At 42.7% G+C, this 18,171-nt stretch overlaps 1 protein-coding gene across 9 annotated transcripts in view; it reads left to right on the top strand.

Moving 5' to 3' along the window:
* ZNF462 (zinc finger protein 462) overlaps positions 1-18,171 on the top strand; it is a 99,457-nt gene that overhangs the window by 41,229 nt on the left and 40,057 nt on the right. For 5 of the 9 annotated variants that reach the window (XM_068667998.1, XM_068668002.1, XM_068667999.1 and 2 more), the window contains exons 3-6: positions 268-5,771; positions 6,703-6,867; positions 8,920-9,191; positions 15,399-15,517. In XM_068667998.1, coding sequence (XP_068524099.1) covers positions 268-5,771; positions 6,703-6,867; positions 8,920-9,191; positions 15,399-15,517 — 6,060 coding nt within the window. Of the gene's footprint in view, positions 1-267; positions 5,772-6,702; positions 6,868-8,919; positions 9,192-9,464; positions 10,421-15,398; positions 15,518-18,171 lie in introns of those variants that run through there. The other 4 variants (XM_068668003.1, XM_068668005.1, XM_068668006.1 and 1 more) reach the window with 3 other exon arrangements.

Raw genomic sequence — 18,171 nt, 5'->3', positions numbered from 1 at the left:
GTCCATCTGAAAGTTTACACCATAGCATGTATATGTCTATGTTATGGACGATGGCCATTTTTCTGAAAGTCGCCAGATATATAGATACGTGTAGAGAGTGTACTCTCTACAGAGAGTGTACTTAAGTCATAAGTAAGTGAGAGAACCCTGGTGTGATTGATAGTTGTTCAAGATGCAGTTGTGTTCTTACGCATATAGGGTGGGTGGAGAAAAAGCCTCAATATTTGATTTTATTTATTTATATATTCACCTTAATTCTCATTTTAGGGCAAAATGCAACAAGTCAGATGGGGACTGGAAGTTACTATAGCCAGAGCCAGACTTTCTATGGTCAGCATATGGCTCCAAATCCTAAACCAACCAACAAATTTTTCCAGTGCAAGTTCTGTGTGCGCTACTTCCGTTCCAAAAACCTCCTCATAGAGCACACACGCAAAGTTCATGGAACACAGGCTGGGGGGAGCTCAGTGGGGCCACCAACCGCTAGTTCCTTAAATTACAACATCATGATGCATGAAGGGTTTGGCAAAGTTTTCAGTTGCCAGTTCTGCACCTACAAGTCACCCAGGCGTGCAAGGATTATTAAGCACCAGAAAATGTATCACAAAAACAACCTGAAAGAGAGTTCAACTCCCCCTACAGCTGCCACTGCTATATCTGAATCAACATCTGCTTCTGTGCCAGTGCAGGAACCCTGCAAGGAGCTGCCTGCAGAGGTGGTGGAGCGGAGCATTTTGGAGTCCATGGTCAAGCCCCTGACAAAGTCGAGGGGCAACTTTTGCTGTGAATGGTGCAGCTACCAGACACCTCGAAGGGAACGCTGGTGTGACCACATGATGAAAAAGCACCGCAGTATGGTAAAAATACTGTCAAGCCTGAGGCAGCAACAAGAAGGAACCAGTGCAACTGATGTACAGAACAAGAGTGCCCAGAATGCCTCCCCAAACTCTAACTATATGTCCATGAATACGACAGGACGTGAGATGTCAAACGCTAATGTCTCAAACTTTAGAAGCTCTATGGGCAATTCCCTTATCAGGCCCAACTCTTCTACATCTTCCAAGTTTTCTTCCGTGTCTTATCCTCAAATGAAGCCTAAGTCACCTCACAACTCGGGCATGGTTAATTTGTCTGACAGATCCCGCTATGGAATTGCTGATATGACAAATTCTTCTGCTGACCTGGAAACAAACAGTATGCTAAATGACTCCAGCTCAGATGAAGAGCTAAATGAAATGGACAGCGAGAATGGCTTGAACTCCATGGATCACCAGACCACAGGAATGTCTGCAGAGCAGCTGATGGGATCTGATGGCAACAAGCTCCTGGAAACAAAGGGGATCCCCTTTAGAAGATATATGAACAGGTTCCAGTGTCCTTTTTGTCCTTTCCTGACTATGCACCGCCGAAGCATTTCCCGTCACATTGAGAACATCCACCTGTCTGGAAAGACGGCTGTGTACAAGTGTGACGAATGCCCTTTCACTTGCAAGAGTTCATTAAAGCTTGGCGCCCACAAGCAATGTCATACAGGTACAACATCAGACTGGGACACTGTGAACTCTCAGACTGAAAGCATCGCCTCTTCTTTGAACGACAGTGCTGTGTCTTATGAGAGTGGAAATATAAATGGCAGGAAGTCAGCTGGGATGATGGAGCCAGTGCAGCAGCAGCAGCAGCAGCAGCAACAACAACAACAGCAGCAATCACCCCAGCCCCATTCACAGCATCCATATAAGTGCACAATGTGCAACTATTCCACCACAACTTTGAAAGGCCTCAGAGTTCATCAGCAGCACAAGCACTCATTCTGTGACAACCTGCCGAAATATGATGGACCACCATCCAACACACCACAAGAGAGCGAGGCAGATGCTCACACCTCTGCCAGCACAGTGAAGAAGAGCCAGACCTCGATCCTTGGGCTGTCATCTAAAAATAACTTTGTTGCAAAGGCCCCTCGGAAGGTGTCAAATGATTTCCCTTTAGATCTCTCACCAGTGAAAAAGAGAACTAGGATTGACGAAATAGCGAGCAACCTGCAGAGCAAAATCAACCAAAACAAACAGCAAGAAGATGCTGTGATTAATGTAGAGGATGATGAGGAAGAGGAGGAAGACAATGAGGTGGAGATAGAAGTTGAGTTAGACAGAGAAGAAGAGCAAACAGAACCAATGATAGATGTTTCCAGTTCTTATGCACCACAGCAAATGTGGGGAAGAGAGGCTAATGATTCCCAGAAGGAGGCAAACTTCAGAAGCTTGCAGCATGATTACAATTCTGCCAATGGAGCAGAGATTGAGCTCACTTTATCAGAAGATGAGGAAGACTATTATTCTTCTGTCAGCATGAAAGAACATCAGAGCCCTAATGCCTCTGTTCTGGGGGGCCAGCCAAACATGTATGGTACTGATCAGAACAATGAAAATGCAGAGTTTAATGACTCTGGCAGGCTTTACTATTGTAAACACTGTGATTTCAGCAACAAATCTGCCCGGAGCGTTAGCACCCACTACCAGCGAATGCACCCCTATATTAAATTCAGCTTTAGATATATCCTGGATCCCAATGATCACAGTGCAGTATACCGGTGTCTTGAGTGCTATATTGACTATACAAACTTTGAAGACCTGCAGCAGCATTATGGAGAGCATCACCCTGAAGCTATGAATGTACTGAACTTTGATCATTCTGATCTGATCTACCGCTGTCGCTTCTGCTCTTACACAAGCCCGAATGTTAGAAGTCTAATGCCACATTACCAAAGAATGCATCCCACCGTGAAAATTAACAATGCAATGATATTTTCAAGCTATGTTGTTGAGCAGCAAGAAGGGCTGAACACAGAGTCTCAGACACTGAGAGAGATCTTGAATTCTGCTCCAAAAACTATGGCAACCTCCACCCCCGTGGCTCGCGGGGCTGGTGTGCCAGCTGGCTTTAACAAAAGTGCCGCCAAGAGTTTTAGCCCTGAATGTGAAAATCAGAAGGATCCTTCCGTCAATACTGTGGTTGTTTATGACTGTGACGTGTGTTCATTTGCAAGCCCTAACATGCATTCAGTTTTGGTTCATTACCAGAAAAAGCACCCCGAAGAAAAAGCATCATATTTCAGAATTCAGAAGACCATGCGTGTCGTCTCTGTTGATAGGGGCTCTGCCCTGGCTCAGATGTCTTTTGAGATGGGGACACCTGTCTCCCCAAAACTGTCCAACTTGGCTTCTCAGCCTCCACCTCCCCCACCACCACCCCCAGACCTTGCTACTGAACTCTACTACTGCAAACACTGTTCATACAGCAACCGCTCAGTTGTTGGAGTGCTTGTCCACTACCAGAAGAGGCACCCAGAGATAAAGGTCACGGCCAAATATATCAGACAGGCACCTCCCACTGCAGCAATGATGAGGGCTGGTGAGCTGCCACCTGGTATTCAGAGGCCACCAGTGTCAATGCAGCAGTTGAGCCGAGGTGGTTCCGAGACCTCTGTGAATCCTCCTGAGAATGAAATGTTTTTCTGCCAGCACTGTGATTATGGAAACAGGACCGTGAAAGGTGTGCTCATTCATTATCAAAAGAAGCATCGCGACTTCAAAGCTAATGCAGATGTGATTAGACAGCATACAGCCACCATTAGAAGCCTTTGTGATCGCAGCCAGAAGAAGTCGACTGGCAACGTGCCTGCTCACACCTCTAGCACTGAACGGGACAAGTCAAAGCTGAGAGCCCTCAAGTGCAGGCAGTGTAGCTATACTTCACCTTACTTCTATGCATTGAGGAAGCATATCAAGAAAGATCACCCAACACTGAAAGCTACAGTCACATCCATTCTCAGATGGGCATTTTTGGATGGCTTGATAGAGGCTGGTTATCACTGTGAATGGTGCATTTATTCACACACAGAGCCAAGTGGTTTGCTTGTGCATTACCAAAGGAGGCATCCTGAGCATTACGTTGATTATACTTACATGGCAACTAAACTCTGGGCAGGTCCTGATCCTTCCCCTCCTGCCCTTGTGATGCCAACAGAGGCAAAGTCCTATAAATGCAGAGATTGCATTTTTGAAGCATCTTCCATTTGGGATATTACTAATCACTACCAAGCTTTTCACCCTTGGGCCATGAATGGGGATGAATCTGTGCTGTTAGATATCATTAAGGAGAAAGATGCTGCTGAGAAGTCTGGCACACAGCCTGATGAATCTGGGATCAGGATGGATTCTGAAGACCAGATAACAACGTCACAGATGGACCAGGATACAGAGTGTGCAGAGGATCCCAGTCTTTCCCAGGAGAAAACGGTGCAGCTGTCTTCTGCAAACCCTGCCATCTCCTCTACTCCATATCAGTGTACAGTTTGCCAGTCTGAATACAACAACTTGCATGGCCTTCTGACACATTATGGCAAAAAGCATCCTGGCATGAAAGTGAAAGCTGCAGATTTTGCTCAGGATATAGACATTAACCCAGGGGCTGTATATAAGTGTAGACATTGCCCGTACATTAACACACGCATTCATGGCGTTCTCACACACTACCAGAAGCGGCACCCATCAATAAAGGTCACTGCTGAAGACTTTGTGCATGATGTGGAGCAGTCAAATGATATTGCTCAGAATGATGTGGAAGAGACAAGCAGGATTTTCAAGCAAGGCTATGGTGCTTACAGGTGCAAGCTGTGCCCTTATACCCATGGTACACTGGAGAAGCTCAAAATTCACTATGAGAAATACCACAATCAACCTGAATTTGATGTTTTTGCCCAGTCACCACCAAAGGTGTCTGCCTCACTGGAGCCAGACATGGTGACTGAAATCAAGGCCTCTCCAGAAATTGCTGCTGAGGATGTTGGAGAAATCTCTGTTGCAGCACCTCATTTCTCCAGTTCTCATTTAGTGTCTCACACAGTTTTCCGGTGTCAGCTCTGCAAATATTTCTGCTCTACCCGGAAGGGGATAGCGAGGCACTACCGCATCAAACATAACAATGTACGGGCACAGCCAGAGGGTAAGAACAACCTCTTCAAATGTGCTTTATGTTCTTACACCAACCCTATCCGCAAAGGGCTTGCGGCACACTACCAGAAAAGACATGACATTGATGCTTACTACACTCACTGCTTAGCAGCCTCCAGGACAGTAAGCGACAAACCCAATAAAGTGATCATTCCATCTCCTCCCAAAGATGACACTCCTCAGTTGAGTGAGGAGCTGAGAAGGGCTGTAGAGAAGAAGAAATGCTCGCTTTGTTCCTTCCAGTCCTTCAGCAAAAAGGGTATTGTGTCCCACTACATGAAGCGTCACCCTGGTGTTTTCCCGAAGAAGCAGCATGCAAGCAAGCTAGGGGGTTACTTCACTGCCGTATATGCCGATGAGCATGAAAAGCCAACTCCAACTGAAGAGAGAAATGAATTTGAGAAGCCTGAGGTGGAGAGTGAGGCTCAGGAAATTGAGTGGCTTCCCTTCAGGTGCATAAAATGTTTCAAGCTGTCCTTCAGCACAGCAGAGCTGCTGTGCATGCATTACACTGACCACCACAGCAAGGATTTGAAGAGAGACTTTACCATACTGGGAAGTGGCACCCGTTCTCAGAATGCTGTCTACCAGTGCAAGCACTGTGATATGAAATTGCATAGCACGGCAGAGCTGACTGCACACTTGAATGGTCACAACGAGGAATTCCAGAAGCGTGCCAAACGTCAGGAGAGGAGGAAGCAGCTTCTGAGCAAGCAGAAATATGCAGATGGTGCTTTTGCAGATTTCAAACAAGAGAGGGTAAGGATCTGTGTGTCTGGTCTCTTTCCCTCTTCTCCCTGCCCTGCCAGGGGAAAGAAACAAAAACACTACCCTTCTGCACCCCAAGAGGCTGCCTATTACTAATGCCCACTTGCATGTTCTCTTTGACAGCCAAATGACCACAGGCTAATGAATGACTCAGTGTGTCAGTGAGCTCCATAAGTCAATTATACATTCTGCTTTAATTTCCTCATCCTTTCCTTCATCCTCCACCCCTCCCTAGGTTCCGTAGGAAGCCCTATCCTTTCCTACTGCTATTTTCTGTATCTCCTTCCCTTCCTCCCACCCTTCTGGAAGGCCATCTGTATCTGACAGTTTCTAGTTCTTGTGTTGCAAGGCTGCCATGTACTTTGTTGCATACTCTTCACAAAATGTCCAATCTCCTTTTTAAGAGTACCTCTGAGTAATGCATCAGTTTACTTCTTAAGCTCGTCTCTTCCAGTGTGTTCACTGATAAAGTGCTCAATATTAACATGACATGAATCTATCTGATGACTGAAGCTTTGGACTAGTGCACCATAACTGGAAGACCAAATTGTGTTCTTTTTCCTGCTCGCTCACTCCCTTCATTCTGCTTTGATTTGGAATATAGTTGCTGCAGAAAAGCCCCTGACAGCTGTTGGGGATGTGATGGGGTCGTGAAAGAGCAGTTTCAGGCCAGATTGAATAGTCTTCTGGAGAACCACTGTTATGCAAGACTTGAAGGTTTCTCCTGCACAGATGTCTTGCCCACTTGTTCTAGAGGCAGTGATGGACATCAACAAAAATTGGTCTTACAGTCCTGCAAAACAGGACATGTGCATATCAAACATAATTTCCCTTCAGCTGCAAAATCTGGCCTGCATTTCTAAAAATGAGATATCAAAGCCCAATTTAGCATACGAATTGATTTATGCTTGTGTACTCATAGGCTTTTGGGCACTTGGAAGATGTTTCAAAACTTAAGGAGCGGAAAGTGGTTGGCTACAAATGTAAATTCTGTGTGGAAGTCCATCCAACGCTTCGAGCCATCTGTAATCACCTCCGCAAGCATGTCCAGTATGGAAATGTCTCTTCTGTGTCAGCTACAGTAAAGGTGAGAATTTTAAAACTGTAATTAAACCTTTTAACATTGTTTAAAATGAAGGACTCATTGAAAACCTGCTCTTGTGAAGTTGAATGGATTTTGAGCTGGGTGTTCCAGTTCAGTGTAATGTTTCAGTCATTTAAACATTAAGTTTCTGCAGTGTATTTGGTTTATTTTAAGATGTTTTAACTTTTTTCCACTCTTGATCTAGGGGCACGAAGACTATTTAATTCTCATTTCTTCTCAGCCACAAAGGAATTGATGTCGTTGATGACCGAAAGACTTGGTTTATGAGCAGGAGGCTTTCTCTCAGCTATTCTGGGATACATTTCTGCTTAGTTAAAACATAAAAGACCTGCTTTCCTGTTTTGTTTGTTTTTGTTTCTTCTTTTAAGAAGAGTAAGTGTGCATTCAAATGGGTGAATTGTGAACTTGCTTATGGTATACCTTTGCACATGAAATTTTGGGTCCAGAGGAGGGCCACGAAGATGATCAGAGGGCTGGAGCACCTCTCCTATGAAGACAGGCTGAGAGACCTGGGGATGTTCAGCCTGAAGAAGAGAAGGCTCCGGGGAGACCTCATTGCAGCTTTTCAATAGCTGAAGGGGGCTTATAAAAAAGATGGAGAACAACTCTTTGCTTGGGCAGACAATGACAGGACGAGGGAGAATGGCTTTAAATTAAAAGATGGTAGATTTAGATTAGATGTTAGGAGGAAATTCTTCACTCTGTAAGTGGTGAGGCGGTGGACCCGGTTGCTTAGAGAAACTGTGGTTGTCCCATCCCTCAAAGTGTTCAAGACCAGGTTGGATGAGGCCCTGGGCAACCTGATCTAGTGGGAGGTGTCCCTACTCCTCCATTGGGTGGGGGGGGAGGGTTGGAACTAGATGACCTTTAAGGTCCCTTCCAACCCGAGCTGTTCTATGGTTCTCTGATTTCCTTACTGGCTCCAGACAAAACATTTAAATGGCCAGCTGAGAGGGTGGTACCATTCAGATGATTAGTTGTAAATGTTGTTCCTTTCTCCCTTTGAAAGAGAACATCTTCTAGGACATCTCCAAGGATAGATAGACCATGCTCCACAGACTGATTTCCACGGTATTGTCAGGGGCAGTGCAGGTGCAATAAGGCTGCAGGAGCTAGGTCTGTATTCCTTTTCCTTGTGCTCCTGCTGCAGGTTTCAGTGCCTGACTTAGGGTGCCTCTTTTGTGACACTAGCTGTGTGTTTTGAGGAAACTCATGCAACCTCAGAGAGATTTAATTGCCCTCCCATGTGCCTTTTTTTTAACCTTACCTTACTGCTAATAAGACAGTGATGTTTCCCTCCTATCAGACCATTTCCTCTCCTCCCAGCTTCTCACATGAAATTATGAAGTTAATGTGGGGTCAATGCCATCTTTTGAATAAATAGATGTTATGCAGCAGGGAACAAAAGTTGAAATCCAAGGCTGAAAGAACATGATGCAGATATTCTTACAGGTTTTTAAAGTTGCTGCAAATACACATGCTTTGGTTAGAAGAGAGAAAAGACAGATCAGTTAAGAAAGGGAATAAGAAAAGACCTTTTCTGTTTGCCTTTTGGTTTTAAGAAGGATTCTGGGATATTAGAGCACCTGCTTCTTATGAATTTGACGCTGATGGGCAAAGTCTATGTGGTAAGACGGACTACTCTATCAGTCTGTAAAGTAGCTACACTATAAGCTAGAGCAATATAAATTAAAATGAACTTGCTCTATACCATACCAAAGTTTCACTGATAAAGTCTAGAAGATTCATATAAATGCTATTGAGAGAGAGTTGATTCAGTTTCTTATCTCTTTGCATTCATTATTTTATTGTGCAGAGAGATTTTTTTTAACATGTATGTATACATACAATTACCTCTTCCCCTCCCGAGAATAGGCTCTTTTTTCAGAAAGCCATTAATATGGAGCTTATGTAGGGATATATTTAGAAAAACAACGTAGTGGGAAACCTAGGAATTAAGATGAACACGTGGGAAAGCCTGAAGGGCAGAAGGGAGAGAGAATTGATGGCTTTGGGGGGGTATGTGTTTTTTAGCAGGAAGCTGAAGATTCTTCAAACACAACTTTGGAGGGTTGTGAGGGAGCCAAAGACCCTGGCATTGTGGAATTTACAGAAGCTGAATCTGGAGCATCCTTGGAAGATGAAACCAGGCCTGGGGGCTACCACTGCAGCCAGTGTGACCGGGTTTTGATGTCTATGCAGGGTCTGCGATCTCACGAGAGGAGTCACTTGGCTCTGGCCATGTTTACCCGGGAAGACAAGTACAGCTGCCAGTATTGCTCCTTTGTCTCTGCTTTCAGGCACAAGTAAGTTCTGGCTTTTATTTTTGTTTTCAAAAGAAGCACAGATTAGCACTACTGTTCTATAGGTTGACAGTGAAGGCGAGTACACTTAACTTGATTTTGAGCAACCATTTTCTCAGCATTTAGGTATCTTATGTGCTGCAAACCCTTTAGCCATCATTATTTGTAACTGCTTCTAAAACGTCACATCTTTATATCTTCTTGAATTTATTTAAGCCCCTTTTTGTTGCATGTAGGGGAAAAAGCATGCAATCCAAATAATATGACTCTTTTCAGTAGGTAAACATTGAAGCTTACCACTTATGAAGCCATGTCAAATGTATGAGACCTAACAGGTCAAGAAGAGGAGAGAAGTATTTTTCTTTTTAATTGTTAATACGCCGTGAACTTCTGCTGCACACAATTACACGTTTGTAACTACTACAAATCCTTGATCATTGTGTTTTCATATCTAATGTTAAATAGCTATCATAAGATTCCTTAAAAATAGATTTTTTTTCCTTAATCATGGTGTGCAATTTCACTCTAAAATATTTCAATTTCACACCAGCATGGTACACTTATGATTCCATCAGTTGTTTTCTTGTCTCATGCAGCATGTGAAAAATTTGTCATCAAAAATAGTCGGAATTCTTATGATTTTGTTCCTACAGGTTGAGTTCGCCATTAGATGGGTAGTTTTTAAAATTCTTACCATCATATACACACGTACATATATATATACACACACAACAAATATATGTATATATAAACCTTCCCCAAAAAATGGAGCATGTTGGACTGACACACAGAGTTTTCTGTGTGACATGTATCATATGTGACACACATTTTTCTAGTTTCTTGGTAAAGAGCTGCTCCTTTACCATTTTAAAAAAAGAAGAGATGATTCACGTGCTCATTCAACATAGACATTTTGTAGCACTATCAATAGCACTCTCAAATTTGTTGAATGTGTTGCTGTTTTGCCTTTAAATGTATGTGGGAGACAAGCACAATACAAAATGTTTTTATACTCCTTACACTGGAAACCAAGTTTTCTACTAGTGTCATGACAAACTGATGCTACAGTTTGGTGTGCCATGTTAGAAAGATCCATAGGGTGGAGGAAGCATGGATACTACTGTGGAAGCATGGATACTACACCACCCATCTCTGTTGAGGCCGACAATGGGGATGTCCTGACCTCTCTTGGCTCACAAAGCCAAGCCTGCTGTTTGCCTAGTAAATTGGTTTGCTTCCAAGATCAGACTTGTGTTGAGTTTTGTCTCTGGTTACTCTGTTTTCTACCTAGGAAATGAATAAAGTATTATCCTACAAGTAGAAGGATTGGTAAGTCAGAAAGTAGTGAATAGCAGCAAAGAACACTACAGTTACCACCTAGTTTGATAATAGGTGCTGTTGCTATTGTTGAGGTGGTCTGCTTTATCTTTTATTTTTGATCCTGATGCAACTGTTGTCTTGAGAGATTAAGTTTATGAAAGAAACCAAACCAGTGTTTAATTGACACACTGTTCTCCTGAATCTTACCAAAACTTAAAAACCTGCCCTTGGAAGAATTGTGCTGGCAACATATGTGGTCATGAATACAGTTTTAAGTATTATAATGTTGAATATCTTAAGGTATGTATTTTAGAATAGCTTAGACATGTGTTGTACACATCTTTGACAGTGTGCTTTAATTGTTCAGCAAGCTCATTGCCTATCAGCTGTTTAAAACATGTTTTAATATTTGCTACAAGTATTTACTGCAAGCATTCAGTATCTTACTATTTGAGAGATTTCATGGAATCATTTAGGTTGGAAAAGACCTCTAAGATCAAGTCCAACCTTTAACCTAGCACTGTCAAGTCTGCAATTAAACCATGTCCCTAAGCACCACATCTGCGTGACTTTTAAATGCCTCCAGGGATGGTGACTCAACCACTTCCCTGGCAGCCTGTTTGAATGCTTCACAACCCTTTCAGTGAAGAAACTTTTCCTAATATCCAACCCAAATCTTCCCTGACAACTCTAAGGCCATTTCTTCTTGTCCTACTGCTTGTTGCTTGGGAGAAGAGACCAACCCCCACCTCACTACAGCCTCCTTTAAGGTAGTTGTAGAGAGTGATAAGGTCTCCCCTGAGCCTTCTTTTCTTTAGGTTGAGTAACCCCATTTCTCATAAGGCATGTTGTCTAGACCCTTCATCAGCTTTGTTGCCCTTCGTTGGACATGCTCCAGCACCTCAATGTCTTTCTTGTAGTGAGGAACCCAAAACTGAATGCACTATTCAAGCTGCAGCCTCACCAAAGCCAAGTACAGAGGAACAATCACTTACCTAGTCCTTCTGGCCATGCTACTCTGACACAAGCCAGGATGCTGCTGGCCTTGGCCACCAGAGCTGGCTTGTATTCAGCTGGCTATCAACCGATAGCTCCAGACCCTTTTCCACTGGCCAGCTTTCCAGCCACTCTTCACCCAGCCTGTGGTGTCGGATGGGGTTGTTGTGCCCCAAATACATGACCTGGCACTTGGCCTTGTTGAACTTCATACAGTTGGCCTTGGCCCATTGATCCAGCCTATCCAGATCCCTCTGTAGAGCCTTCCTACCCTCAAGCTGTTTAACACTCCCTCCTAACTTGGTGTCATCTGTGAAATTACAAAGGGTGCACTTGATCCATTTGTCTAGATCATTGATAAACATATTAAAAAGAACTGGCCCCAGTACTGAGCCTTGGCGGACACCACTTGTGACCAGCTGCCAACTGGATTTAACTCCACTTACAACTCTTTGGACCCAGCCAGTTTTTCACTCAGCAGAGCATATGCCTATCCAAGCCATGAGCAGCCAGTTTCTCCGGGAGAATGCTGTGGGAAACAGGGTCAAAAGCTTTCCTGAGGTCTACGTAGACAACATCCACAGCATTTCTCTCATCTACTAAGCAGGTCACCTTGTGACAGAATGAGATCAGGTTAGCCACAGTTTCATAAACCACTGCTGACTGGGCCTGATCACCTGGTTATCCTGTATGTGCCATATGATGGCAGTCAGGATGATCTACTCCGTAATCTTTGCTGGCACTGAGGTCAGACTGACAGATCAGTACATTCACTGGATTCTCCTTCGAGCCTTTCCTGGAGTTTTGCATCACACTTGCTTCCTCCATCCAACTGGCATCTCCCAGGCTAGCCAGGACTGCTGATAAATGATGGAAAGTGGCTGGGTGAACACTTTTTCCAGCTCCCTCATTACCCTCGGGTGATGCCGTTTGGCCCCATAGACTTGTATGTGTCTAAGATGTGTAGCAGGTCACTAACCATTTTGTCTTGGATTACGGGGGCTTCATTCTGCTTCCTATCCCTATCTTCCAGCTCAGGGGTATGGGAACCCCTTTGCATTTAAGACTTACATTTTCAAGAGTGTCCAGCCTTCCTGGACACCTTTGCCCTTCAGGACTGCCTCCCAAGGGACTTCACCAACCACTCTTCTAAGCAGGCTAAAGTCTGCACTCTGGAAGTCCAGGGTGGCAGTTCCACTAACCTCCTTCTTTACTTTTCCAAGAATTGAAAACTATCATTTTGTGATCACTATGCCCAAGACAGCCTCCAGCCTTCACATCACCCTCAAGTCCTTCTTTGTGCACAAGCAAATTGTACAGTAGGGCGCCGTCCCTTGTTGGCTCACTCATCAGCTGAGTCAGGAAGTTATCTTCCATGCACTCCAGGAGCTTCATCAGCCTGGTTGGATGGTCTTTAACAGAAATCCACCATGACATCTGCCTTGTTGGCCTTCCCCCTGATTTTTACCCATAAGCACTCAACTCTGTTTTCACCATCATGAAGCTCAAGACAGTCAAACCACTCCCTAACATACAGGGCTCACCACTGACTCTCCTTTTAGCATCAGAAAAATTTATAGCCATTCTTTGCAGCACTCCAGTCATCCTACCATATTTCTGTGATGGCAACTATATTCGTTTTCCTGCTGCACAGTGGCTTCCAGTTCTTCCTGTTTGTTGCTCATGTTGTGTTCATTGGTGTAGATGCACTTCAATTGGGCTACTGATTCTGTCACCTCTTGGGGGGAAGAAGTTTTAATTACTACATGACCATTCTCAGGCACTTCAGTGATGTCACCCATCAACAATATCTCTTGTGCCTTTTCTGTCACATAGCTCTCCATCCCCTAACATTGCTGGGATGGCAGACCATAGGACCTTGCTAGCACACTGTCCCACAACCACTGGTATGTTTACCTCAGACTTGTCTCTAGTGAGCCTGGTTTTATCCATTTCCCCCTTCAAATCTACTTTAAATCTCCCTCAGTGAACTTTGGTAACTCCCGTGCAAAAATTCTTTTCCCCCTTTGAGATGGGTGTACCCCATCTGTTGCCAGCAGACCTGGTATCCTGTACAACAACCCATGATCCAAAGTCCTGCCAGTGATACGAGGCTCGTAGCCAGGTATTGACCTGCTGATTCTTCCTGTTTCTCCCCTCATCATTCCCTGCAACTGGAGGGGTAGGGGAGAATGCTACTTGTGCTCCTGATCCCTTAACCAGTTGGCACAAGGCTCTGAAGTCTCTCTTGATTGCCCTTAGACTTTGAAACTTCAGTGCTACTAGCCTGAAAAATCAATAATGGATAATAACCTGAGGGCTGCATCAGACAGAGTAGGAAGCTTTGTCTTCACATCTTTAATTGGGGTCCCAATGAAGCAGCAGATGTCCCTAAGAAGTGGGTCCAGTCTGCATATTGAGACATTTTTTCCTATTTCCCTGGAAAAGCTGTACAGTTTGTCATGCTGCAAACTTCATCCTGGATTTGTTTTATTTTTTTTTTATTTGAAGTGGCCCTGAGAGGGACATAAGTTTATTTCTAATTTTTTTTTTTTTGCAACCATCAGATTTTTGAAGACACAGACTTTAGTGTTAGGTCTTGTAAACAGGGATGTTCTGGTTTAAGCTCTGTCAGTGTGGGACTCAAGATCCCATGACAATCTGTGTAGTGAAAGAGGGCTGGAACAGCCTTCGCTTGATTCCATGTTGATGTTCAGTAAAGCAGAACGTGATGATTTAGGTAAAACAAGGAAATAAGCCTAAAATATGTTTAGAATAAGGTGGCAAGTGGGGGACAGTTCTGTCAAATTAGTACTCCTACAGCTCTCTCTAACTACCTTGTTGTTCCATTGCCTTGTGTAAGGAGACTCAAGCGAAAACTAGATCACAAAGCATTAATGTTTCCAGGGAAGAGGCTGTACTAGAAATGTTTACAACACAAGCTGAAGCTACTTGCCTACCACCTGGAGACTATGAACTCTTGACTGTGAGACACAGCATAGAAACTGCAGAGCTCTGCAGGACTTTAGAATGAATTTGATCTTTTGTTAAAGACTGTGGAAATGTCCTTTTTTTTTTTTTCTTTCTTTCTTTTTTATCCCCCCATCTAAATTTTACTGAACTGTTAAAAGAAACTGTGGAGAGAGAGCAGGTGAGCAGGTTCTGATCACACCCTGGTTATCAAGCTGTCAGTAGCTTCCAGTTTCCCTGAAGAAAGTAGAGGCTGGTCTTAGCCACCCCTTCTTCTCTTGTTGAGCTTTGTGCAGCATATCCCACTCTGTTCTGCCTGAAACTCTGTTGCCTTTTAATCCTGGAACTCATCAACTGCAGCCTGCTGGCACCCTCCCCAGAGCAGGATCTCTAATCTGCTTTTGCTGCTGTAACCAAAAGGCTTCCTCATTAAAGCTGGTCAAAAATATCTTTTTTTTTTTTTCTTTTTTTTTCTCTCTTTTTTTTTTTTCTTTTTTTTTTTTCTTTTTTTTTTTTTTTTCAAGAGGACAAAGGTGGGCGTACTTCCACAAAAATGTTTCCAAGGAAAAATATTCTGTAATGATAATTCTACTGTTTTCATCTGCTACTTGTTTCTTTCAACTGGTCCTTGAAGTCTAAATCAGGTATAATTTAATTTATACTAATTTTGCACTAGAAGTTATTTAAGAGGCTTGCTTTCTGCATAACAGAATTGGTGTCAGCTCTGCTCCTTTTCCTCAAATTAGATTCTACTTTATCTGTAGGTAGACCTGTTGAATTTAAAGAGATTGTATGAGAAACTGTAATTGAGCCTGGTTTGGCTCTTATTTAATTATTGCTGTAACTGTTTTGCCTTGCATCTGAAGGAATAGTTGAAATTATTTACCTTTTTGTGTTTCCCTTTTTTGCCTTTCTCTTTTCAAGTCTGGATCGTCACATGCAGACCCATCATGGACATCATAAGCCGTTCCGTTGCAAGTTGTGCCCATTCAAGTCCTCATATAATAGCCGCCTGAAAACCCATATACTCAAGGCTCATGCTGGTAAGTTTTCTCTCCCAGTTTTGCAGTGCAGCAGCAGAAATGGCCCATGTATTCTTGTTGCTGATGAGAAATGCTGGTTCGAGTCACGTGTTTTGTCACCAGATTTGGGTAAGATTTCAACAGCAAGTCAGGATTGGCCAACCTGTGCACCTATTGGAATCAGTAGAAATTTGGATAACATTTTCAGAAAGAAAAAAATTATAAAACTGTGATGAGTACTTCTAGAAATTTTTCCTTTTCTTCTGGTTTCATTTTTGTAAATGATTTGTTCTTATTATGCCTGCTTGTTTCCAGGAAAATCTAGTCAGCTTATACCACTGTCTCAACTTTGCTCTATTATGTTTGTATTTATGTTTGTGTTTTAAGTGGGAAAACAGTTGTGAACTGAATCTTGGTTTTGGTGGATTCTTAAGCTGGCTTTCATGGTAAAGCCAAACACTGGAAGTTTTGGGATTCAAGTCTGTGTTCAGCAGACTGAGAACATCATCATTCCATTATTGCACATGGAAATTTATCTTGGAGTTCTCTGTATTGCAGTACAGAATCCGTACAAGTGAGCATGCAAACGTGCTTCTATTAAACAAGAACTGGGAAGGTGATATATCATACAGGATAGGTCACCACAGAGTATTGCACATGTGATTGTTAAAAAACTTGATCCTCGAAATATCCTGGTAGGTGTCTTGTCTTCACTCCATGGCCCTAGATTCTTGGCAGTGTCATGCATCATGCATTGAAAAATTATCAGAAAACTGGAGGCAAGAACCGCTGTTTCTGTCTGCAATTGTTGCATCTTCCTGGATGACAGACAAAAAAATGAACCCCAAATCACTGTCCAGACATCCACTCTGATACATATGACATACTATTGGCTGATCTAAAAGACTGCAAAGTAGATCAGTTGTTTCCAACTCACATGCAGAAGCTACTGGCACAGATAACAAGGGTCTAGAAGTACATTCCTATATTATTTGTTCATATCATGTTACATTCAAGATGGTATGGAGGAGGAAGATGTGAAAATGGGGAGAAAAGATAAGAGGAATTCATAACTGTCTGATAATTTTTAATAAAGGTAATTTTCACCCTTGATCCAAGACACTTTTTGTCTACAAAATGTAGGAGGGATTGTTGGTCTTTCTTGTACTCCATTTCCTACACTGGTTTCAGATCTCACAGAGCTTCTGCCAGGACCCTTCTCTGTACTTGGATGGGTGTTGTGGATTAGCTTGTCTGTTGCCAACTTCATGCTGTATATGACTATGGCATTCTCTGCTTCCAAGGCAGTCCAACTACATGCAGCAGTTTCAGTTTATAGAATCCCACATCCTGTACAGAGATGACATGTTTCTTCATCTTCCCCAACCATAAAATGTTTTCTCTACGCTATTGTAAAGCTGGGCTTCTTTGTGTTACCGTGTTCAAACCTGCCAGATTTTTAGATCTGAAGTTTGCATGCAACTGATATTTACTTCACACTCCTCTTCATGTAGGTTATTGATTTACTTAGTATGAATTCATGCTATTGAACTTGATTAGTGGACACTCCTCGAAGGGCCATGTTTTGCATCATACAAGAACACAATTTCATGGTTGCCTAGATAGTGTTTTGCACAATGATTTGTGTAATAGGGTTTTCAGAGGCTTATGATCTGTTTCTGCCTCAGTCCATTTCTACCAAATTTTCACATCACAGAAAATTGCTCAGATGTTTTTCAGTCAGAGATTTGCTTTGTTTTGTATTGAGTCAGACCTTCAGAAATATATGATAGTGAATAAACATTCTATGAAGACTTCTCCTCAGACTCCCCCAGTTTTTCAGTGACACAGTGGTTCTCTGAACCTCTTTTGTTAACATTTTTTCTCTGTTATCAATCTTCTCATTATCAGTTTGTTTAGAAGTAGAAATTTCGTGCCCCTTTATTCATTTATCTAGTCTCCTGGAGATCTTTTAAAATTCACTAAAATCCCAGATCCTGAAGTGGAAGAGTATTGGCCCTGTTTACATTCTACACAATCTGAAACGTAATGCTCCAAGTATATATCAAGTGCTGAGAGTACTCTCCCCTACTGCCCCCTGAAAATTTTAGATGTATGTATTTGTATGTATATTTATACAATCTTTTTTATGAAATGCAAAACTGGCAGTTGAAAACATGCAAAGTTTTATGTTGAGTCAAACTGTAGTCTTGCCTCTAGAAGCTACTACATCCTTTCATGTTGAAGTCTACCTGAACTGTTATTGATGGATAGCGCGTATATTTGTTAGTTGTGTCCAGCCTTCTTAATATGTAATCGTCGTCTTTCCTTGAATGTCTTGTGATGCTTATAAATTCATGGTTGGTGCCTACCATTGTCCGGCAATTTCTTAAACTGTGAAGGTTTATATCTGAATCTTGCTGGTATGTTATACTTTGGGAGTTTCTTGTGGCATTGCATTCTTGTGTTCCATTAAGCAGCTTGTTGTACATGCTATCCAAAAAGTGCTTTATTTCTGTTTGTATAAAGGTAATACATAACTGATGTAATATGCAGGTGAGAAATACCATTTGAAGAAATGGGACAATTTCTTGTTTTACTTCTTCAGAGTCCGTGATCTATTTTCAGATGTACCAAAAGAGTCTTTTTAAGTTTATGTTTTGTCCCCATGATTA

This window comes from Anas acuta, chromosome Z (genome assembly GCF_963932015.1).
Source record: "Anas acuta chromosome Z, bAnaAcu1.1, whole genome shotgun sequence".
Classification (NCBI taxonomy): Eukaryota; Metazoa; Chordata; class Aves; order Anseriformes; family Anatidae; genus Anas; species Anas acuta.
The sequence above is the reverse complement of the archived record's forward strand: the minus strand, read 5'-3'. Positions and strand labels throughout refer to the sequence as shown.